Source organism: Poecile atricapillus, chromosome 2, assembly GCF_030490865.1.
Source record: "Poecile atricapillus isolate bPoeAtr1 chromosome 2, bPoeAtr1.hap1, whole genome shotgun sequence".
In the NCBI taxonomy this organism is placed as follows: domain Eukaryota; kingdom Metazoa; phylum Chordata; class Aves; order Passeriformes; family Paridae; genus Poecile; species Poecile atricapillus.
In genome coordinates this window covers 153,372,227-153,393,818 of record NC_081250.1, presented here as the reverse complement: position 1 = coordinate 153,393,818, position 21,592 = coordinate 153,372,227, and the positions used below count along the sequence as shown (strand labels likewise).

At 39.9% G+C, this 21,592-nt stretch overlaps 1 protein-coding gene across 2 annotated transcripts in view; it reads right to left on the bottom strand.

Moving 5' to 3' along the window:
* The window catches only part of MROH1 (maestro heat like repeat family member 1), a 141,286-nt gene that overhangs the window by 77,533 nt on the left and 42,161 nt on the right, over positions 1-21,592 (bottom strand). For both annotated transcript variants that reach the window (XM_058830026.1, XM_058830025.1), the window contains 7 exons: positions 20,835-20,954; positions 16,816-16,926; positions 12,712-12,847; positions 12,592-12,632; positions 8,754-8,898; positions 3,030-3,082; positions 1,531-1,638 (listed from right to left, as the gene is read on the bottom strand). In XM_058830026.1, coding sequence (XP_058686009.1) covers positions 1,531-1,638; positions 3,030-3,082; positions 8,754-8,898; positions 12,592-12,632; positions 12,712-12,847; positions 16,816-16,926; positions 20,835-20,954 — 714 coding nt within the window. The remainder of the gene's footprint in view (positions 1-1,530; positions 1,639-3,029; positions 3,083-8,753; positions 8,899-12,591; positions 12,633-12,711; positions 12,848-16,815; positions 16,927-20,834; positions 20,955-21,592) is intronic.

Here is a 21,592-nt window from a genome sequence, read left to right as displayed (position 1 = left end):
CCCCAAAAATCCCAAAATATCCCAAAAATCAAAAAACCAAAAAAAAAATCTCAAAAAATCCCCCAAAATCCCCTAAAAATCCCAAAAATCCTCAAAAAATCCCCAAAAAAACCCCAAAAATCCCAAAAGATCCCAAAAATCCCCAAAATAAAAAAAAAACCAAAAAACCCCCAAACAAATCCCAAAAAATTAAGAAAAAAATCCCAAAAAATCCCCAAAAAATCACAAAAAATTCCCCCCAAAATTCCAAAAAAATCCCAAAAATCTCCAAAAAATCCCCAAAATCCCAAAAACCCAAAAAAACCCAAAGAAAATCCGAAAGAAATCCCAAAAAATAAAAAAAATACCAAAAATCCCAAAAATCCCCCCCAATATTCTCCAAAATCTCAAAAAATCAAAAAAAATTCCCCCAAAATCCCAAAAGATCCAAAAAAAACCCAAAAAATGAAAAAAACCCAAAAAATCTCAAAAAAATCCCCCAAAATCCCCAAAAATCCCCAAAAATCCCCAAGAAATCCCAAAAGATCCCAAAAAATCCCCCAAAAATCCCAAAAAATCCCCCAAAAATCCCCCCTCAAAAAAAAATTTTCTCAAAAATCCCAAAATCCCCCAAAAATCCCAAAAGACCCCAAAAATCAAAAAACCCAAAAAAACCCTCAAAAAATCCCCAAAAAATTCTCAGAAAATCCCCAAAAAATCCCCCAAAATCCCCTAAAAATCCCAAAAATCCCAAAAAAATCCCCAAAAAAACCCCAAAAATCCCAAAAGATCCCAAAAATCCCCAAAATCAAAAAAAAACCAAAAAACCCCCAAACAAATCCCAAAAAATTAAGAAAAAAATCCCAAAAAATCCCCAAAAAATCCCAAAAAATTCCCCCCAAAATTCCAAAAAAATCCCAAAAATCTCCAAAAAATCCCCAAAAAAATCCCAAAAACCAAAAAAACCCAAAGAAAATCCCAAAGAAATCCCCAAAAATAAAAAAAATACCAAAAATCCCAAAAATCCCCCAAAAATCCCCAAAAAATCCCAAAAATACCCCCCCAAAAAATCCCCCCAAAAATCAAAAAAATCCCAAAAAAACCCCCCAAAAATCCCCAAAAAATCTCAGAAAATCCCAAAAATTCCCCAAAAAATAAAAAAAATCCCAAAAGATCCCCAAAAATCCCCAAAATAAAAAAAAACAAAAAAAATCCCAAACAAATCCTCAAAAATCCCAAAAAAACCCCAAACAAATCTCAAAAAATTAAGAAAAAAATCCAAAAAAATCCCCAAAAAATCCCAAAAAATTCCCCCCAAAATTCCAAAAAAATCCCAAAAATCTCCAAAAAATCCCCAAAATCCCAAAAACAAAAAAAACCCAAAGAAAATCCCAAAAATAAAAATAAATCCAAAAATCCCCAAAAAAAAACCCCCAAAAATTTCTTAAAAATCCCCCAGAAAATTCCAAAAAAATCCCCCCAAAAATTCGGGAATTCCAATGGAAAAATCCAGCTGGAAAAATTCCGGGAATTTTTTTTTTCCATCCTCACCTTTTCCGACCTGGAGGCTTCGGAATCGCGGAGCTGCCGGAAAATCTCCGGAGGCAACGGGAAAATCCAGGATTTATCCGGGATGGAGCTCAGGGAATGGCGGAAAAACTGGGAATGGCGGGAATTCCAAAGGTTTATCCCAAAATTCCTTCGGAATTCTCATTCCCAACCCAAATTCCTCTGGAATTCCGGTTCTTATCCCAAATTTCCTCTGGAATTCCGGTTCTCATCCCAAATTCTCTCTGGAATTCCGGTTCTTATCCCAAATTTCCCTTTGGAATTCCGGTTCTTATCCCAAAATTCTTTGGAATTCCGGTTCTTATCCCAAAATTCCTCTGGAATTCCGGTTCTTATCCCAAATTTCTTTGGAATTCTGGTTCTTATCCCAAAATTTCCTTCAGAATTCTCATTCCCAGCCCAAATTCCTCTGGAATTCCGGTTCTTATCCCAAAATTTCCTTTTGGAATTCCAGTTCTTATCCCAAATTTCCTCTGGAATTCCGGTTCTTATCCCAAAATTTCCTCTGGAATTCCGGTTCTTATCCCAAATTTCCTTTGGAATTCCGGTTCTTATCCCAAATTTCCTTTGGAATTCCGGTTCTTATCCCAAATTTCCTTTGGAATTCCGGTTCTTATCCCAAAATTCCTCTGGAATTCCGGTTCTTATCCCAAAATTCCTCTGGAATTCCGGTTCTTATCCCAAATTTCCCTCTGGAATTCCGGTTCTTATCCCAAATTCTCTCTGGAATTCCGGTTCTTATCCCAAATTTCCTTTGGAATTCCGGTTCTCATCCCAAATTTCCTCTGGAATTCCGGTTCTTATCCCAAATTTCCTTTGGAATTCCGGTTCTTATCCCAAAATTTCCTTTGGAATTCCGGTTCTTATCCCAAAATCCCTTTGGAATTCCGGTTCTTATCCCAAATTTATTTGGAATTCCGGTTCTTATCCCGAATTTCCTTTTGGAATTCCGGTTCTTATCCCAAATTTCCCTTTGGAATTCCAGTTCTTATCCCAAAATTCCTCTGGAATTCCGGTTCTTATCCCAAAATTCCTCTGGAATTCCGGTTCTTATCCCAAATTTCCTCTGGAATTCCGGTTCTTATCCCAAATTTCCCTTTGGAATTCTGGCTCTTATCCCAAATTTCCTTTGGAATTCCGGTTCTTATCCCAAATTTCCTTTGGAATTCCGGTTCTTATCCCAAATTTCCTTTGGAATTCCGGTTCTTATCCCAAATTTCCTCTGGAATTCCGGTTCTTATCCCAAAATTTCCGTTGGAATTCCGGTTCTTATCCCAAATTCCCTTTGGAATTCCGGTTCTTATCCCAAAATTCCTTCGGAATTCCGGTTCTTATCCCAAATTTCCTCTGGAATTCCGGTTCTTATCCCAAATTTCCCTTTGGAATTCCGGATTGGATTTTCCCTCCCTTTTCCCAATCCCAGATTTCCTTTTCCGGCCCCAAAAATCCCGGGAAAAATCCGGAATTCCCGGGATCCTCACCTGGAGCAGCTTCTCCTCCCAGTCCTGCTGATCCAGGGAATTCTCCGAGTGCTCTGAGGGGGAAAAATCGGGAATTCTGGGAATTCTGAGGGATTTGGGAATGTGGGAATACGAGAATTCCTGAGGGGGAAAAATTTGGGAATTCTGGAGAAGGAAAAGGTGGAAGAGACGGGGTGGGGTAAAGTGGGAAAAAATGGGAAAAAAGGGGAGAAAAAGGGAAAAAAATGGGAAAAGAGAGGGAAAAAACCAGGGAAAAACTGGGGAAAAATTGGGATAAAAATGGGAAAAAAGAGGGAAAAAAACAGGGAAAAATTGGGAAAAAATTGGGATAAAAATGGGAAAAAAGAGGGAAAAAACCAGGGAAAAATTGGGAAAAAATTGGGATAAAAATGGGAAAAAAAGAGGGGAAAAAACAGGGAAAAACTGGGAAAAAATTGGGATAAAAATGGGAAAAAAGAGGGAAAAAAACAGGGAAAAATTGGGAAAAAATTGGGATAAAAATGGGAAAAAAAGAGGGAAAAACCAGGGAAAAATTGGGAAAAAATTGGGATAAAAATGGGAAAAAAGAGGGAAAAAACCAGGGAAAAATTGGGAAAAAATTGGAATAAAAATGGGAAAAAAGAGGGAAAAAGGAGGGAAAAAAGTGGGAAAAAAGAGGGGAAAAAAGAGGGGAAAGTGCAGGAAAAATAGAGGGATAAAAGCAGGGGAAAAGTGGGAAGAAAAGAGAGAAAAAAATGGGGAAAAATTGGGAATAAAGTAGGGGAAAAGAGAGGAAAAAAGGGGAAAAATGGGAATAAAGTGGGAAAAAAGCAGGGAAAAGTGGGAAAAAAAATGGGAATAAAGTGGGGAAAATGTGGGGAAAAAGAGGGAAAAAAGTGGGGAAAAAGTGGGAAATATTTGGGGAAAAAAGTGGGAAAAAAGAGCGAAAAAAATGGGAAAAATGGGAAAAAATGGGGAAAAAAGTGGGGGAAAAGAGGGGAAAAATGGGAATAAAGTGGGAAAAAAGCAGGGAAAAAAGTGGGGAAAAATTGGGAAAAAGCAGAGAAAAAGTGGGGAAAAGAGGGGAAAAAGAGGGAAGAAAGGAGGGAAAAAGCAGGGGGAAAAGTTGGAATAAAGTGGGAAAAAAGAGAAAAAAATGGGGAAAAATTGGGAAAAAAGTGGGGGAAAAGAGGGGAAATAAAAGGGGAAAAAATGGGAATAAAGTGGTGAAAATGCGGGGAAAAAAGAGGGAAAAAATGGGAAAAAAATTGGGAAAAATGTGGGGGGAAAGAGAGGAAAAAGTGGGAAAAAAGTGGGGAAAAAGTGGGAAAAAAGCAGGGAAAAAAGTGGGGAAAAAATGGGAAAAAATGGGAATAAAGTGGGGAAAAAGTGGGAAAAAAGAGTGAAAAAAGTGGGAAAAATGGGGAAAAAAATGGGAAAAAAGTGCGGGAAAAGAGGGGAAAAAAGTGGAAAAAAATGGGAATAAAGTGGGGAAAAAAGGGAAAAAAGTGAGGAAAAAGTGGGGGAAAATTGGGAAAAAAAGAGGGAAGAAATTAGGGAAAAAACAGGGGAAAAGTTGGAATAAAGTGGGAAAAAATTGGGAAAAAGTGGGGAAAAAAGAGGGAAAAAAAAAGGGAAAAAAGCAGGAAAAAAAGGGGGAAAAAAGGGGGAAAATTGGGAAAAAAGAAGGAAAAAAGTGGGGAAAAAAGTGGGGAAAAAATGGGAAAAATGGGAAAAAGTGAAGAATAAAGCAGGAAAAAAGTGGGGAAAAAAAAAGTGGGGAAAAAAGAAGGAAACAAGTGGGATAAAAGCGGGAAAATAGAGGGAAAATAAAGGGAAAAAAGAGGGAAAGAAGCGGGAAAAATGTGGGGAAAAAGTGGGAAAAATGCAGGAAAAATAGAGAGAAATAAGAAGGAAAAAATTGGGAAGAAACAGGAAAAATGTGGGGAAAAAAGTGGGGAAAATTGGGAAAAAATAGGAAAAAAAAGCAAAAAAAAAAGTGGGAAAAAAATGGGAAAAATTGGGGAAAAAGTGGGGAAAAAAGCAAAAAAAAAGTGGGAAAAAATTGGGAAAAAAGTGGGGAATAATTGGGGAAAAGTGGGGAAAAAAGTGGGAAAAAGGGCTGGAAAAAATGGGGGAAAAGTGGCAAAAATGAGGGAAAAAAGTGAGAAAAAAATTGGGGAAAAAAGAGAGAAAAAAGTGGGAATAAAGAGGGAATAAAGTGGGAAAAAATGTGGAAAAATGTGGGAAAGAAGTGGGGAAAAAAGTAGGAAAAAAGTGGAATAAAAGTAGGAAAATAGAGGGAAAAAGGAGTGGGAAAAGAGGGGGAAAACTGGGAAAAAGTGGGAAAAAAGTGGGAAAAATATGGGGAAAAAGTGGGAAAAATTGGGATAAAAGTGGGAAAAATATGGGGAAAAAGTGGGGAAAAATGGGAAAAAAAAGCAGGAAAAGAGTGGGAATAAAGTGGGAAAAAAGTGGAAATAAAATGGGGAAAAAGTGGGGAAAAAAGAGGGGAAAAGGCAGGGAAAATAAAGCAAAAAAAGCAGGAAAAACTGGGAAAAAAGCAGGAAAAAATGGGAAAAAAACAGGAAAAAATGGGAAAAAAGTGGGGAAAAAAAGAAGGGAAAATGCAAGAAAAAAAGAGGGGGAAAAAGCAGGAATAAAGTGGGAAAAAAGTGGGAATAAAGTGGGAAAAAAGTGGGAATAAAGTGGGAAAAAAGTGGAATCCAGGAGCAGAAAGATTTCCCAAATTTTCTGTCTCATCCCAGAATTCCTCATCCCAAATTTTCCCTTCACATCCCAAAATTCCTTTTCCCAAATTTCCCCTCCTATCCCAATTTTTTTGGCTTATCCCAGAATTCCTCATCCCAGATTTCCCCTGCCATCCCAAAATTCCTCATCCCAAATTTTCTCCCCCATCCCAAATCTCCTCATCCCAAATTTCCTCATCCCAAATTTCCCATCCCATCCTGAAATTTCTCATCCCAGATTTCCCATCCCGAAATTCCTCATCCCAAATTTCCATTCCCATCCCAGAATTCCTCATCCTGAATTTCCCCCCTTATCCCGAATTTCCCCTCCCATCCTGGATTTCCTCATCCCAAATTTCCTCTCCCATCCCAAAATTCCTTTTCCCAAATTTCCCCTCTTATCCCAAATTTTTTGTCTCATCCCAAAATTCCTCATCCCAAATTTCCCCTCCCATCCCAGAATCCTTTATCCCAAATTTTCACTCTCATCCCAAAATTTCCCTCCTATCCCAGATTTTCTCATCCCAAATTTCTCCTCCCATCCCAGAATTCCTCATCCCAGATTTTCTCCTCTCATCCCAAATTTTTTGTGCCATCCCAAAATTCGTTCTCCCAAATTTCTCCTCCCATCCTGAAATTCCTCATCCCAAATTTCCCCTCTCATCCCAAAATTCCTCATCCCAAATTTCCCCTCTTATCCCAGAATTCTTTATCCCAAATTTCCTCATCACCTCCCAATTTTCCCTCCAGAAATTCCTGCAATTTCCTGGAATTCCGTTCCCACCTCTCAGCTGCTCCAGGAGAATCGGGATTTCCTCATCCCAAATTTCCCTTCCCATCCCAAAATTCTTCATCCCAAATTTCCCTTCCCATCCCAAAATTCTTCATCCCAAATTTCCATTCCCATCCTAAAATTCCTCATCCTGAATTTCCCCTCTTATCCCGAATTTCCCCTCCCATCCTGGATTTTCTCATCCCAAATTTCCCCTCTTATCCCAAAATTCCTTATCCCAGATTTTCCCCTCTTATCCCAAATTTTTTGTCTCATCCCAAAATTCCTCATCCCAAATTTCCCCTCCCATCCCAGAATCCTTTATCCCAAATTTTCGCTCTCATCCCAAAATTCCCCTCCCATCCCAGATTTTCTCATCCCAAATTTCCCCTCCCATCCCAGAATCCTTTATCCCAAATTTTCACTCTCATCCCAAATTTCCCCTCCCATCCCAGAATTCCTCATCCCAGATTTTCTCCTCTCATCCCAAATTTTTTGTGTCATCCCAAAATTCCTTCTCCCAAATCTCTCCTCCCATCCTGAAATTCCTCATCCCAAATTTCCCCTCTCATCCCAAAATTCCTCATCCCAAATTTCCCCTCTCATCCCGGAATTCTTTATCCCAAATTTCCCCTCTCATCCCAGAATTCTTTATCCCAAATTTCCCCTCTCATCCCAAAATTCCTCATCCCAAATTTCCCCTCATCCCAAAATTCCTCATCCCAAATTTCCCCTCTTATCCCAAATTTCTTTATCCCAAATTTCCTCATCACCTCCCAGTTTTCCCTCCAGAAATTCCTGGAATTTCCTGGAATTCCGTTCCCACCTCTCAGCTGCTCCAGGAGAATCAGGATTTCCTCATCCCAAATTTCCCTTCCCATCCCAAAATTCCTCATCCTGAATTTCCCCCCTTATCCCGAATTTCCCCTCCCATCCTGGATTTCCTCATCCCGAATTTCCTCTCCCATCCCAAAATTCCTTTTCCCAAATTTCCCCTCTTATCCCAAATTTTTTGTGTCATCTCAAATTTCCTCATCCCAAATTTTCCCTCCCATCCCGGAATTCTTTATCCCAAATTTTCACTCTCATCCCAAAATTTCCCTCCCATCCCAGATTTTCTCATCCCAAATTTCTCCTCCCATCCCAGAATTCCTCATCCCAGATTTTCTCCTCTCATCCCAAATTTTTTGTGCCATCCCAAAATTCCTCATCCCAAATTTCCCCTCCCATCCTGAAATTCCTCTTCCCAAATTTCCTCTCCCATCCCAAAATTCCTCATCCCAGATTTTCCCTCTTATCTCAAATTTTTTGTCTCATCCCAAAATTCCTCATCCCAAATTTCCCCTCCCATCCCAGAATTCTTTATCCCAAATTTCCCCTCTCATCCCAAAATTCCTCATCCCAAATTTCCCCTCCCATCCCAGAATTCTTTATCCCAAATTTCCCCTCTCATCCCAAAATTCCTCATCCCAAATTTCCCCTCCCATCCCAGAATTCTTTATCCCAAATTTCCCCTCTCATCCCAAAATTCCTCATCCCAAATTTCCTCTCTTATCCCCAATTTCTTTATCCCAAATTTCCTCATCACCTCCCAGTTTTCCCTCCAGAAATTCCTGGAATTCCGGGAATTCCGTTCCCACCTCTCAGCTGCTCCAGGAGAATCAGGATTTCCTCATCCCAAATTTCCCTTCCCATCCCAAAATTCCTCATCCCAAAATTCCTCATCCCAAAATTCCTCATCCCAAATTTCCATTCCCATCCCAAAATTCCTCATCCTGAATTTCCCCCCTTATCCCGAATTTCCCCTCCCATCCTGGATTTCCTCATCCCAAATTTCCTCTCCCATCCCAAAATTCCTTTTCCCAAATTTCCCCTCTTATCCCAAATTTTTTGTCTCATCCCAAAATTCCTCATCCCAAATTTTCCCTCCCATCCCAGATTTTCTCATCCCAAATTTCCCCTCTCATCCCAAAATTCCTCATCCCAAATTTCCCCTCTCATCCCAAAATTCCTCATCCCAAATTTCCCCTCTCATCCCAGAATTCTTTATCCCAAATTTCCCCTCTTATCCCAAATTTCTTTATCCCAAATTTCCCCTCTCATCCCAAAATTCCTCATCCCAAATTTCCCCTCTTATCCCCAATTTCTTTATCCCAAATTTCCTCATCACCTCCCAATTTTCCCTCCAGAAATTCCTGGAATTTCCGGGAATTCCGTTCCCACCTCTCAGCTGCTCCAGGAGAATCGGGATTTCCTCATCCCAAATTTTTTCCAGCTCCGGGTGGGAAAATTCCGTGGGGAGGAGGCGGAGCAGGCGCAGGGCGGCCTCGCCCCGCCCGGGATCCAGGAAAGGACGGGAGGAAACGGCCTGGAAAAACGGGAAAAGAGCCGGAAAATCGGGAATGGGAGCGGGAATTCCAGAGGGAAACATTGGGAATGGGAGGTGGAATTCCAGAGGGAAAATCGGGAATGGGAGGTGGAATTGTGGTGGGAAAAACTGGGATTTGGAAATGGAATTCCAGAGGGAAAAGTGGGAATGTGAGGTGGAATTCCAGAGGGAAAATTGGGAATGGGAGATGGAATTCCAGAGGGAAAATGGGAATGGGAAATGGGATTCTGGCAGGAAAATCGGGAATGGGAGCTGGAATTCCAGAGGGAAAATGGGAATGGGAGCTGGAATTCCAGAGGGAAAAGTGGGAATGGGAGATGGAATTCCAGAGGAAAAATCGGGAATGGGAGATGGAATTCCAGAGGAAAAAGTGGGAATGGGAGCGGGAATTCCAGAGGGAAAAGTGGGAATGGGAGATGGAATTCCAGAGGGAAAATTGGGAATGGGAGATGGAATTCCAAAGGAAAAATTGGGAATGGGAGATGGAATTCCAAAGGAAAACGTGGGAATCATAGCGGGAATTCCAAAGGAAAAAATTGGGATTGGGAGGTGGGATTGTGGTGGGAAAATTGGGAATGGGAGCTGAAATTCCAGAGGAAAAATTGGGAATCATAGCAGGAATTCCAGAGGAAAAACTTGGGAATGGGAGCTGGAATTGTGGTGGGAAAAACGGGAAAAGAGCCGGAAAAATCGGGAATGGGAGCGGGAATTCCAGAGGGAAAATCGGGAATGGGAGCTGGAATTCCAGAGGGAAAATCGGGAATGGGAGATGGAATTCCAGAGGGAAAAGTGGGAATGGGAGCTGGAATTCCAGAGGGAAAATCGGGAATGGGAGCTGGAATTCCAGAGGGAAAATCGGGAATGTGAGCTGGGGTTTCAGAGGGAAAATCGGGAATGGGAGCTGGAATTCCAGAGGGAAAAGTGGGAATGGGAGGTGGGATTGTGGTGAGAAAATGGGAATGGGAGCTGGAATTCCAGAGGAAAAATCGGGAATGGGAGGCGGAATTCCAGAGGAAAAATGGGAATGGGAGCTGGAATTCCAGAGAGAAAAGTGGGAATGGGAGCGGGAATTCCAGAGGAAAAATTGGGAATGGGAGCTGGAATTCCAAAGGAAAAAGTGGGAATGGGATGTGGAATTGTGGTGGGAAAACTGGGAATGTGAGGTGGAATTCCAGAGGAAAAGTTGGGAATGGGAGGTGGAATTGTGGTGGGAAAAACGGGAATGGGAGAGGAGGGAAAGGTTGGGAATGGGAGCAGGAATTCCAAAGGAAAACATCGGGAATGTGAGGTGGGGTTTCAGAGGAAAAATTGGGAATGGGAGGTGGGAATTCCAAAGGAAAACGTGGGAATCATAGCGGGAATTCCAAAGGAAAAAATTGGGATTGGGAGGTGGGATTGTGGTGGGAAAACTGGGAATGGGAGATGGAATTCCAGAGGAAAAAGTGGGAATTGGAAATGGAATTCCAAAGGAAAAAGTGGGAATGGGAGCTGGAATTGTGGTGGGAAAATCGGGAAAAGAGCCGGAAAAATCGGGAATGGGAGATGGAATTCCAGAGGGAAAATCGGGAATCATAGCAGGAATTCCAGAGGGAAAATCGGGAATGGGAGCTGGAATTCCAGAGGGAAAATTGGGAATGGGAGGTGGAATTGTGGTGGGAAAAACGGGAAAAGAGTGGGAAAAATCGGGAATGTGAGGTGGAATTCCAGAGGAAAAATCGGGAATAGGAGTGGGAATTCCAAAGGAAAACATTGGGAATGGGAGCTGGAATTCCAAAGGAAAACGTGGGAATCATAGCAGGAATTCCAGAGGAAAAAATTGGGAATGGGAGGTGGGATTGTGGTGGAAAAATGGGAATGGGAGAGGAGGGAAAAGTTGGGAATGGGAGCGGGAATTCCAGAGGGAAAATCGGGAATGGGAACGGGAATTCCAAAGGGAAAGTTGGGAACGTGAAGTGAGATTCCAATGGAAAAATTGGGAATCATAGAGGGAATTCCAAAGGAAAAAGTGGGAATGGGAAATGGAATTCCAGAGGAAAAATTGGAATTGTGAGCGGGAATTCCAAAGGAAAAAGTGGGAATTGGAGACGGAATTCCAAAGAAAAATGTGGGAGTGGGAATTCCAGAGGAGAAAGTGGGAATCATAGCAAGAATTCCAAAGGAAAAGTGGGAATGGGAGGTGGAATTCCAGAAAATAACTTGGGAATGGGAGATGGAATTCCGGAGGGAAAATCGGGAATGGCAGCTGGAATTCCAGAGGAAAAGTTGGGAATCGGATTCCCAGAAAATTCCTCGAAAATTCCTCCAAAATTCCCAGAAAATTCTCAGAGAATCCCTGGAAAATTCTCAGAAAATTCCCAGAGAATTCCCAGAAAACCCCCTGGAACATTCCTGGAATTTCCCAGAAAATCCCTATAGAGCATTCCCAAAAATTCCTGGAAAATTCCCGGAAAACTCTCAAAAAAACCCTGGAAAATTACCCAAAAGTCCCCAAAAATTTCTGAAAATCCCTGGAAAAGCCCTGGAAAATCCCTGCAACATTCCCAAAAATTCCCTGAAAATTCCCTGAAAACCCACAGAAAATCCCAGGAAAATTCCCAGAAAATTCCCAGAAAATTCCCCCCAAAAATTCCCAGAAAATCCCTGGAAAATTCCTGGAACAGTCCTAAAAAATTCCCCCAAAATTCCAGGAAAATCACAGGAAAATTCCCAGACAATCCCCCCAAAACTCTCAAAAAATTCCTGAAAAATTCCCAGAAAATTCCCAGAAAATCCCTGGAAAATTCCTAAAAAATTCCCCCAAAATTCCCATTAAAAAAAACCCAAATTCCCAAAAAATTCCTGAAAAATTCACAGAAAATCCCTGGAAAATTCCTAAAAAATTCCCCCAAAATTCCCCAAAAATTCCTGAAAAATTCCCAGAAAATTCCTAAAAAATTCCCCCAAAATTCCCATTAAAAACCCCCCAAATTCCCAAAAAATTCCTGAAAAATTCACAGAAAATCCCTGGAAAATTCCTAAAAAATTCCCAAAAAATTCCCCAAAAATTCCTGAAAAACTCCCAGAAAATTCCCAGAAAATCCCTGGAAAATTCCCCCAAAATTCCCCCAAAATTCCCATAAAAACCCCCCAAAATTCCCAGAAAATTCCCAGAAAATCCCTGGAACATTCCTAAAAAATTTCCCAAAAATTCCCAGAAATTCCTTGGAAAATCCCCAGAAAATCCCTGAAAAATTCTCAAAAAATTCCTGGAAATTTCCCCCAAAATTCCCAGAAAATTCCTGAAAAAATTCCTGAAAAAGTCTCAGAAAATCCCTGGAAAATTCCTAAAAAATTCCCCCAAAATTCCCATGAAAACCCCCCAAAATTCCCAAAAAAATCCTGAAAAATTCCCAGAAAATTCCTGAAAAATTCCCAGAAAATCCCTGGAAAACCCCTATAAAATTCCCCCCAAAATTCCCATAAAAACCCCCAAAAATTCCAAAAAAATCCTGAAAAATTCCCAGAAAATCCCTGGAAAATCCCTAAAAATTCCCCCAAAATTCCCCAAAAATTCCCCAAAAAATTCCCAGAAAATTCCTAAAAAATTCCCCCAAAATTCCCATAAAAACCCCCCAAAATTCCCAAAAAATTCCCGGAAAACTCCCCAAATTCCCGGGAATTCCCTCAACTCACCAGGAGCCTGACGAGCAGCGCTTGAGGAGACGGAAGATTCCCTGGAAAAGACGGAAAATCGGGATAACCCCTCCCCCACCCCCCGGAATCCGGAATTCCCGAGGATTTCCCGGGATTTACCGCGGCGCTCCGGGGTTTTTTCCGGAGGCTCTTCCCGGATTTTGGCGGCCAGGAAAGCGAGGCTGCGGCACAGCGGGGTCAGGGCTGGGCTGAAAGGAGCCGGGAGCAGAAATTCCAACAGGAACGGCCACAGAACCTGCCGGAAAATTCCGGAAAATTCATGGGATGGACCTCGGGAATTCCCGGGAAAATCCCGGAAAAATTCCGGAAAATTCCCTGAAAATCCACAGAAAATTCCTGGGAAAATTTCTGGAAAATTCCTCTAAAATTCCCAGAAAATTTCCAGAAAATTCCAGGAAAATCCCCAGAAAATCTCCAGAAAATTCCAGGAAAATCCCCAGAAAATTCCTGGGAAAATCTCTGGAAAATTCCTCTAAAATTCCCAGAAAATTTCCAGAAAATTCCAGGAAAATCCCCAGAAAATTCCAGGAAAATGCCCAGAAAAATTCCAGGAAAATCTTCAGAAAATTCCCTGAAAAAATACAGAAAAATCCCAGCAAATTCACAGTAAATTCCTGGAAAATTCCCCAAAAATTCCCTGAATATCCACAAAAAATTCCTGGGAAAATCTCTGGAAAATTCTACTAAAATCCCCAGAAAATTCCAGGAAAATCCTCAGAAAATTCCAGGAAAATCCCCTGAAAATTCCAGGAAAATCCCCTGAAAATTCCAGGAAAATCCCCAGAAAATTCCAGGAAAATCTTCAGAAAATTCCCTGAAAAAATACAGAAAAATCCCAGAAAATTCACAGTAAATTCCTGGAAAATTCCCCAAAAATTCCCTGAATATCCATAAAAAATTCCTGGGAAAATCTCTGGAAAACTCTACTAAAATCCCCAGAAAATTCCAGGAAAATCCTCAGAAAATTCCAGGAAAATCCCCAGAAAAATTCCAGGAAAATCTTCAGAAAACTCCCTGAAAAAATATGGAAAAATCCCAGAAAATTCACAGTAAATTCCTGGAAAATTCCCCAAAAATTCCCTGAATATCCACAAAAAATTCCTGGGAAAATCTCTGGAAAATTCTACTAAAATCCCCAGAAAATTCCAGGAGAATCCTCAGAAAATTCCAGGAAAATCCCCTGAAAATTCCCTGAAAAAATACAGAAAAATCCCAGAAAATTCACAGTAAATTCCTGGAAAATTCCCCAAAAATTCCCTGAATATCCACAGAAAAATCCTGGGAAAATCTCTGGAAAATTCTACTAAAATCCCCAGAAAATTTCCAGAAAATTCCAGGAAAATCCCCAGAAAAATTCCAGGAAAATCTTCAGAAAATTCCCTGAAAAAATACGGAAAAATCCCAGAAAATTCACAGTAAATTCCTGGAAAATTCCCCAAAAATTCCCTGAATATCCACAAAAAATTCCTGGGAAGATCTCTGGAAAATTCTACTAAAATCCCCAGAAAATTCCAGGAAAATCCCCAGAAAATTCCAGGAAAATCCTCAGAAAATTCCAGGAAAATCCCCTGAAAATTCCAGGAAAATCTTCAGAAAATTCCCTGAAAAAATACAGAAAAATCCCAGCAAATTCACAGTAAATTCCTGGAAAATTCCCCAAAAATTCCCTGAATATCCACAAAAAATTCCTGGGAAAATCTCTGGAAAATTCTACTAAAATCCCCAGAAAATTCCAGAAGAATACTCAGAAAATTCCAGGAAAATCCCCTGAAAATTCCAGGAAAATCCCCAGAAAATTCCCTGAAAAAATACAGAAAAATCCCAGAAAATTCACAGTAAATTCCTGGAAAATTCCCCCAAATTTTCCTGAAAATCCACACAGATTTTCCAGGAAAAACTCCAGAAAATTCCTGGAAAATTCCTGGAAAAATCCCAGAAAATTCATGGTAAATTCTTGGAGAATTAAAAAAAATTCCCTGAAAATCCACAAAAAATTCCTGGGAAAATCTCCAGAAAATTCCTGGAAAATTCCTGTAAAACCCAGAAAAATCCCAGAAAATTTCTGGAAAATTCCCCAAAAATTCCCTGAAAATCCACAAAACATTTCCACAAAAATTCCTGGAAAATTCCCAAAAAAAACCCTGGAAAAAAACCACAGAAAATTCACGGTAAATCTCTGGAAAACTTCTGGAAAATTCCCAAAAAAAAATCCCTAAAAATCTACCAGAAAAATTCCAGGAAAACCTCCAGAAAATTCCTGGAAAATTCCTAAAACCTGCCCAAAAGTCTCCAGAAAATTCCCAAAAAAATCCCCCCAAAATTCCTGGAAAATCCAAAAAAATTCCCAGAAATTTCCCCCCAAAGTTCTGAAAATTCCTGGAAAATTATCAGAAAATCCCTAGAAAATCCCCCCAAATCCTTGGAAAATTCTCCAAAAATCCCTGGAAAGTTCCCTTAGAATTGGGAATTTTGGGATGGAAATTCCTTCAGAATTGGGAATTTTGGGATGGAAATTCTCAGAAACTTCCCGGGAAATTCCTAAAAATTGCCCAAAATTCTCCCAAAAATTGCCCAAAAATAATAAAAAAAAAAAAATTCCAGAAAATTTCCAGAAAATTCCTGGCAAATTCTCAGAAAATTCCGGGAAAATCCCCTGAAAATTTCTCAAAAATATCTGAAAACTCCTGGAAAATTCCCAGAAAATTTCTGGAACATTCTCAGAAAATTCCCTGAAAAATGCCCCAAATGCTCCAGAAATTTCCTGGAAAATTCCCCCCAAATTCCTGGAAAATCCAAAAAAAATTTCCAGAAAATTCCTGGAAAATTCCTGAAAATTCCTGGAAAATTCACAAAAATTTTCTGAAAATTCCTGGAAAATTCTCAGAAAATTCCTAAAAATTCCCAAAAAACTCCCTGGAAATTCCTCGGGATTGGGAATTTTGGGGTTTTTTGGGATGAGGAATTGCAGGATTTTGGTTTTTTGGGAATTTTTTCCAGGAAAACTGACGTGGCTCATCCTGGGCACGGTGGTGCTGAGGAGGAGGAGGAAATGTCTTGGGATCGGGAATTTTGGGATGGAAATTCCTTCAGAATTGGGAATTTTGGGATGGAAATTCTCAGAAACTTCCCGGGAAATTCCTAAAAATTGCCCAAAATTCTCCCAAAAGTTGCCCAAAAATTAAAAAAAAAAAAATTCCAGAAAATTTCCAGAAAATTCCTGGCAAATTCTCAGAAAAATCCTGGAAAATCCCCTGAAAATTTCTCAAAAATATCTGAAAACTCCTGGAAAATTCCCAGAAAATTTCTGGAACATTCTCAGAAAATTCCCTGAAAAATGCCCCAAATGCTCCAGAAATTTCCTGGAAAATTCCCCCCAAATTCCTGGAAAATCCAAAAAAAATTTCCAGAAAATTCCTGGAAAATTCCTGAAAATTCCTGGAAAATTCACAAAAATTCTCAGAAAATTCCTGGAAAATTCTCAGAAAATTCCTAAAAATTCCCGAAAAACTCCCTGGAAATTCCTCGGGATTGGGAATTTTGGGGTTTTTTGGGATGAGGAATTGCAGGATTTTGGTTTTTTGGGAATTTTTTCCAGGAAAACTGACGTGGCTCATCCTGGGCACGGTGGTGCTGAGGAGGAGGAGGAAATGTCTTGGGATCGGGAATTTTGGGATGGAAATTCCTTCAGAATTGGGAATTTTGGGATGGAAATTCTCAGAAACTTCCCGGGAAATTCCTAAAAATTGCCCAAAATTCTCCCAAAAGTTGCCCAAAAATTAAAAAAAAAAAAATTCCAGAAAATTTCCAGAAAATTCCTGGCAAATTCTCAGAAAAATCCTGGAAAATCCCCTGAAAATTTCTCAAAAATATCTGAAAACTCCTGGAAAATTCCCAGAAAATTTCTGGAACATTCTCAGAAAATTCCCTGAAAAATGCCCCAAATGCTCCAGAAATTTCCTGGAAAATTCCCCCCAAATTCCTGGAAAATCCAAAAAAAATTTCCAGAAAATTCCTGGAAAATTCCTGAAAATTCCTGGAAAATTCACAAAAATTCTCAGAAAATTCCTGGAAAATTCTCAGAAAATTCCTAAAAATTCCCGAAAAACTCCCTGGAAATTCCTCGGGATTGGGAATTTTGGGGTTTTTTGGGATGAGGAATTGCAGGATTTTGGTTTTTTGGGAATTTTTTCCAGGAAAACTGACGTGGCTCATCCTGGGCACGGTGGTGCTGAGGAGGAGGAGGGTGCTGACGCTGACGCTCCGGACGCTGCCGCTCGTGGGATCCTCGGAATTTTCCTCTGGAATTCCGGAGGGCTGGGAGAAAAAAAAGGGAAATTCCTGAAAAAATGGGGGAGGGGAGGAGGGAAAAGGGGGAAAAATGGGGAAAATGGGGAAAAAATAGGGAAAAAGGGGAAAAATACGGGAAAAAAACAGGGAAAGGGGGAGAAAATGGGAAAAAACAGGGAAAAGGGAGGAAAAATGGGAATAAAACAGGGAAAAGGAGAGGAAATATGGGAAAAAGCAGGGAAAAGTGGGAAAAATGGGGATAAAACAGGGAAAAGGGGGGAAAAAGGGAAAAAATGGGAAAAAAATGGGGAAAAAATGGGAAAAAAGGTTGAAAAAGGGGAAAAAAGGAGAAAAACAGGAAAAAGGGGGAAAAATGGGAAAAAGGGGGAAAAATGGGAAAAAATAGGGAAAAACAAGGAAAAAGGGAAAAAAGTGGGAAAAAATGGGGAAAAAGTGGGGGAAAAATGGGAAAAAAAGGGAAAAAATGGGGGAAAAGGTTGAAAAAGGGGAAAAATGGGAAAAAGGAGGGAAAAGGGGGGAAAAAAGGGAAAAATGGGAAAAGAACAGGGAAAAGGAGAGAAAAAGTGGAAAAATGGGGAAAATGGGAAAAAAAGAGGAAAAGTGGATAAATGGGAAAAAAGGTTGAAAAGGGGAAAAAAAGGAGAAAAACAAAAAAAAATGGGGAAAAATGGGAAAGGGGGAGAAAAAGTGGGAAAAAATGGGGAAAAAGTGGGGAAAAATGGGAAAAACGGGAAAAATGGGGATAAATGGGGAAAAAGGGAAAAAAGTGGGGAAAAAATGGGAAAATAAGGGAAAAATGGGGAAAAAGGTTGAAAAGGGGGAAAAACAGGGAAAAAATGAGGGAAAAGGGGGAAAAAAGGGAAAAATGGGAAAAGAACAGGGAAAAGGAGAGAAAAAGTGGAAAAAAGGGGAAAATGGGAAAAAAGAGGAAAAGTGGATAAATGGGAAAAAAGGTTGAAAAGGGCAAAAAAAGGAGAAAAACAAAAAAAATGGGGAAAAATGGGAAAGGGGGAGAAAAAGTGGGAAAAAATGGGGAAAAAGTGGGGAAAAATGGGAAAAAAATGAAAATAGTGGGGAAAAATGGGGAAAAAGGGAAAAAATGGGAAAAAAGGTTGAAAAAGGGGAAAAACAGGGAAAAAGGGAGGGAAAAGGGGAAAAAAAGGGAAAAATGGGAAAAGAACAGGGAAAAGGAGAGAAAAAGTGGAAAAAAGGGAAAAATGGGGGAAAAATGGGGAAAAATGGGAGAAAAAGTTGAAAAAGGGAAAAAAAGGAGGAAAACAAAAAAAATGGGGAAAAATGGGAAAGGGGGAGAAAAAGTGGGAAAAAATGGGGAAAAAGTGGGGAAAAATGGGGAAAAATGGGGAAAAAGGGAAAAAAGTGGGGAAAAATGGGAAAAAAAGGAAAATAGTGGGGAAAAATGGGAAAAAAGGGAAAAAATGGGAAAAAAGGTTGAAAAGGGGGAAAAACAGGGAAAAAGGGAGGGAAAAGGGGGAAAAAAGGGAAAAAATGGGAAAAGAACAGGGAAAAGGAGAGAAAAAGTGGAAAAAAGGGAAAAATGGGGGAAAAATTGGGAAAAATGGGAAAAAAGGTTGAAAAAGGGAAAAAAAGGAGGAAAACAAAAAAAAATGGGGAAAAATGGGAAAGGGGGAGAAAAAGTGGGAAAAAATGGGGAAAAAGTGGGGAAAAATGGGGAAAAACGGGAAAAATGGGGATAAATGGGGAAAAAGGGAAAAAAGTGGGGAAAAAATGGGAAAAAAAGGGAAAAATGGGGAAAAAGGTTGAAAAGGGGGAAAAACAGGGAAAAAATGAGGGAAAAGGGGGAAAAAAGGGAAAAAATGGGAAAAGAACAGGGAAAAGGAGAGAAAAAGTGGAAAAAAGGGGAAAATGGGAAAAAAAGAGGAAAAGTGGATAAATGGGAAAAAAGGTTGAAAAGGGGAAAAAAAGGAGAAAAACAAAAAAAATGGGGAAAAATGGGAAAGGGGGAGAAAAAGTGGGAAAAAATGGGGAAAAAGTGGGGAAAAATGGGGAAAAATGGGGAAAAAGGGAAAAAAGTGGGGAAAAATGGGAAAAAAAGGAAAATAGTGGGGAAAAATGGGAAAAAAGGGAAAAAATGGGAAAAAAGGTTGAAAAGGGGGAAAAACAGGGAAAAAATGAGGGAAAAGGGGGAAAAAAGGGAAAAATGGGAAAAGAACAGGGAAAAGGAGAGAAAAAGTGGAAAAAAGGGAAAAATGGGGGAAAAATTGGGAAAAATGGGAAAAAAGGTTGAAAAACGGATAAAAAGGAGGAAAACAAAAAAAATGGGGAAAAATGGGAAAGGGGGAGAAAAAGTGGGAAAAAATGGGGAAAAAGTGGGGAAAAATGGGGAAAAAGGGAAAAAATGGGGGAAAAGGTTGAAAAAGGGGAAAAATGGGAAAAAGGAGGGAAAAGGGGGAAAAAAGGGAAAAAATGGGGGAAAAATGGGGAAAAATGGGAAAAAAGGTTGAAAAACGGAAAAAAAGGAGGAAAAGGGGAAAAATGGGGAAAAAATGGGGAAAAATGAGAAAGGGAGAAAAAGTGGGAAAAAGAGGGAAAAAAGTGGCAATAAAGAGGGGAAAAAGGGGGGAAAATGGGGAAAAAAGTGGGAAAAGGGGAGGAAAAATGGGGAAAAACAAAGGAAAAGAGAGAGGGAAAATTGGGATAAAAGGAGGAAATGAAGGAAATGGGAAAAATGGGACAAAAAAAGGGAAAAAATGGGAGAAAAATGGGAAAAATGGTAGGAAAATGGTGGAAAAAAGAGAAAAAATGGGAAAAAAAGAGAAAGGAAAGGGAAAAATTTGGATAAAAGGGGAAAAGGAAAAAATGGGAAAAATGGGAGAAAAATCGGAGGAAAATGGGAAGAAAATGGAAAAAATGGGAGGAAAATGGGAGGAAAAAATGGGAGAAAAATGGGAGAAAAAAGGGGGAAAAGAGGAAAATGTGAAAAAAGAAGGGAAAGAACAGAAGGAAAAAAATGGGATAAAAAAGGAAAATGGAGAAAAATGGGAAAAATGGGGAAAAATGGGAGGAAAAAGGGGGAAAAAATGGGAGGAAAATGGTGGAAAAAAGAGAAAAAAATGGAAAAGAGGGAAAAAATGGGAAAAAATGGTGGAAAATGGGAAAAAATGGTGGAAAAATGGTGGAAAAAAGAGAAAAAATGGGAAAAAGGAGAAAGGAAAGGGAAAAATTTGGATAAAAGGGGAAAAGGAGAAAAATGGGAAAAATGGGAGAAAAATCGGAGGAAAATGGGAAGAAAATGGAAAAAATGGGAGAAAAATGGGAGGAAAAAATGGGAGAAAAATGGGAGAAAAAAGGGGGAAAAGAGGAAAATGTGAAAAAAGAAGGGAATAAACAGAAGGAAAAAATTGGGATAAAAAGGAAAATGGAGAAAAATGGGAAAAATGGGGAAAAATGGGAAAAATGGGAGGAAAAAGGGGGGAAAAAAGAGAAAAAATGGGAAAAAAAGGAAAGGAAAGGGAAAAATTGGGATAAAAGGGGAAATGGAAAAAAAATGGGGAAAATGGGAGAAAAATGGGAGGAAAATGGGAAGAAAATGGAAAAAATGGGAGGAAAATGGGAGAAAAAAGGGGGAAAAGAGAAAAATGTGAAAAAGAAGGGAAAGAACAGAAGGAAAAAATTGGGATAAAAAAGGAAAATGGAGAAAAATGGGAAAAATGGGGAAAAATGGGAGGAAAAAGGGGGAAAAAATGGGAGGAAAATGGTGGAAAAAAGAGAAAAAAATGGGAAAAATGGGAAAGGAAAAGGGAAAAATTGGGATAAAAGGGGAGGAAAAGGCAGGAAAAAAGGGGAAAAATTGGGAGAGGATGGGAAGAAGGGAAAAGAGCGGGAAAAGGGTGGGGAAAATTGGGAATTCTGGGAGGAAATTTGGGAATTCTGACCTCATCCATGGGCAGGGCGCACTGGCGGATCAGGAATTCCAGGAGAGATTCCCCTCCCGGCTGCTCCAGGAATCCGTGGTGAGCCATGGCACTGATCAGCTGCACCAGAGCACGCTTCACCTGCGGAAAACACGGAATTCCGGGAAAAAACGGGAATTTTGGGGGGGAAAAATGGGAAAAAATGGGGGGGAAATGGGGGGAAATGGGAAAAAATGGGGGAAAAATGGGTGGAAATGGGGAAAAATGGGGGAAAAAATAGGGGAAAAGGAGGGGGAAATGGGATTAAGGAGCATTGATTGGCTTGACCTGTGGAAAACACGGAATTCCGGGAAAAAACGGGAATTTTGGGGGGAAAATGGGAAAAATGGGGGGGAAATGGGGAAAAATGGGGGGAAAATGGGGAAAAATGGGGAAAAAAGGAGGGAAAATGGGGGGGAAATGGGGAAAAAATGGGATTAAGGAGCTCTGGTCCTCTTCATCTGCAGGAAACACGGAATTCCAGGAAAAAATGGGAATTTTGGGGGAAAAGGGAAAAAATGGGGGAAAAATGGGGGGAAATGGGGATAAAATGGGGAAAAATGGGAAAAAATGGGGAAAAAAATAGGGGAGAAGGAGGGGGAAATGGGATTAAAGAGCATTGATTGGCTTGGCCTGTGGAAAACACGGAATTCCGGGAAAAAAATGGGAATTTTGGGGTAAAATGGGAAAAAATTGGGAAAAAATGGGGGGAAATGGGGAAAAAATGGGGAAAAAATGGG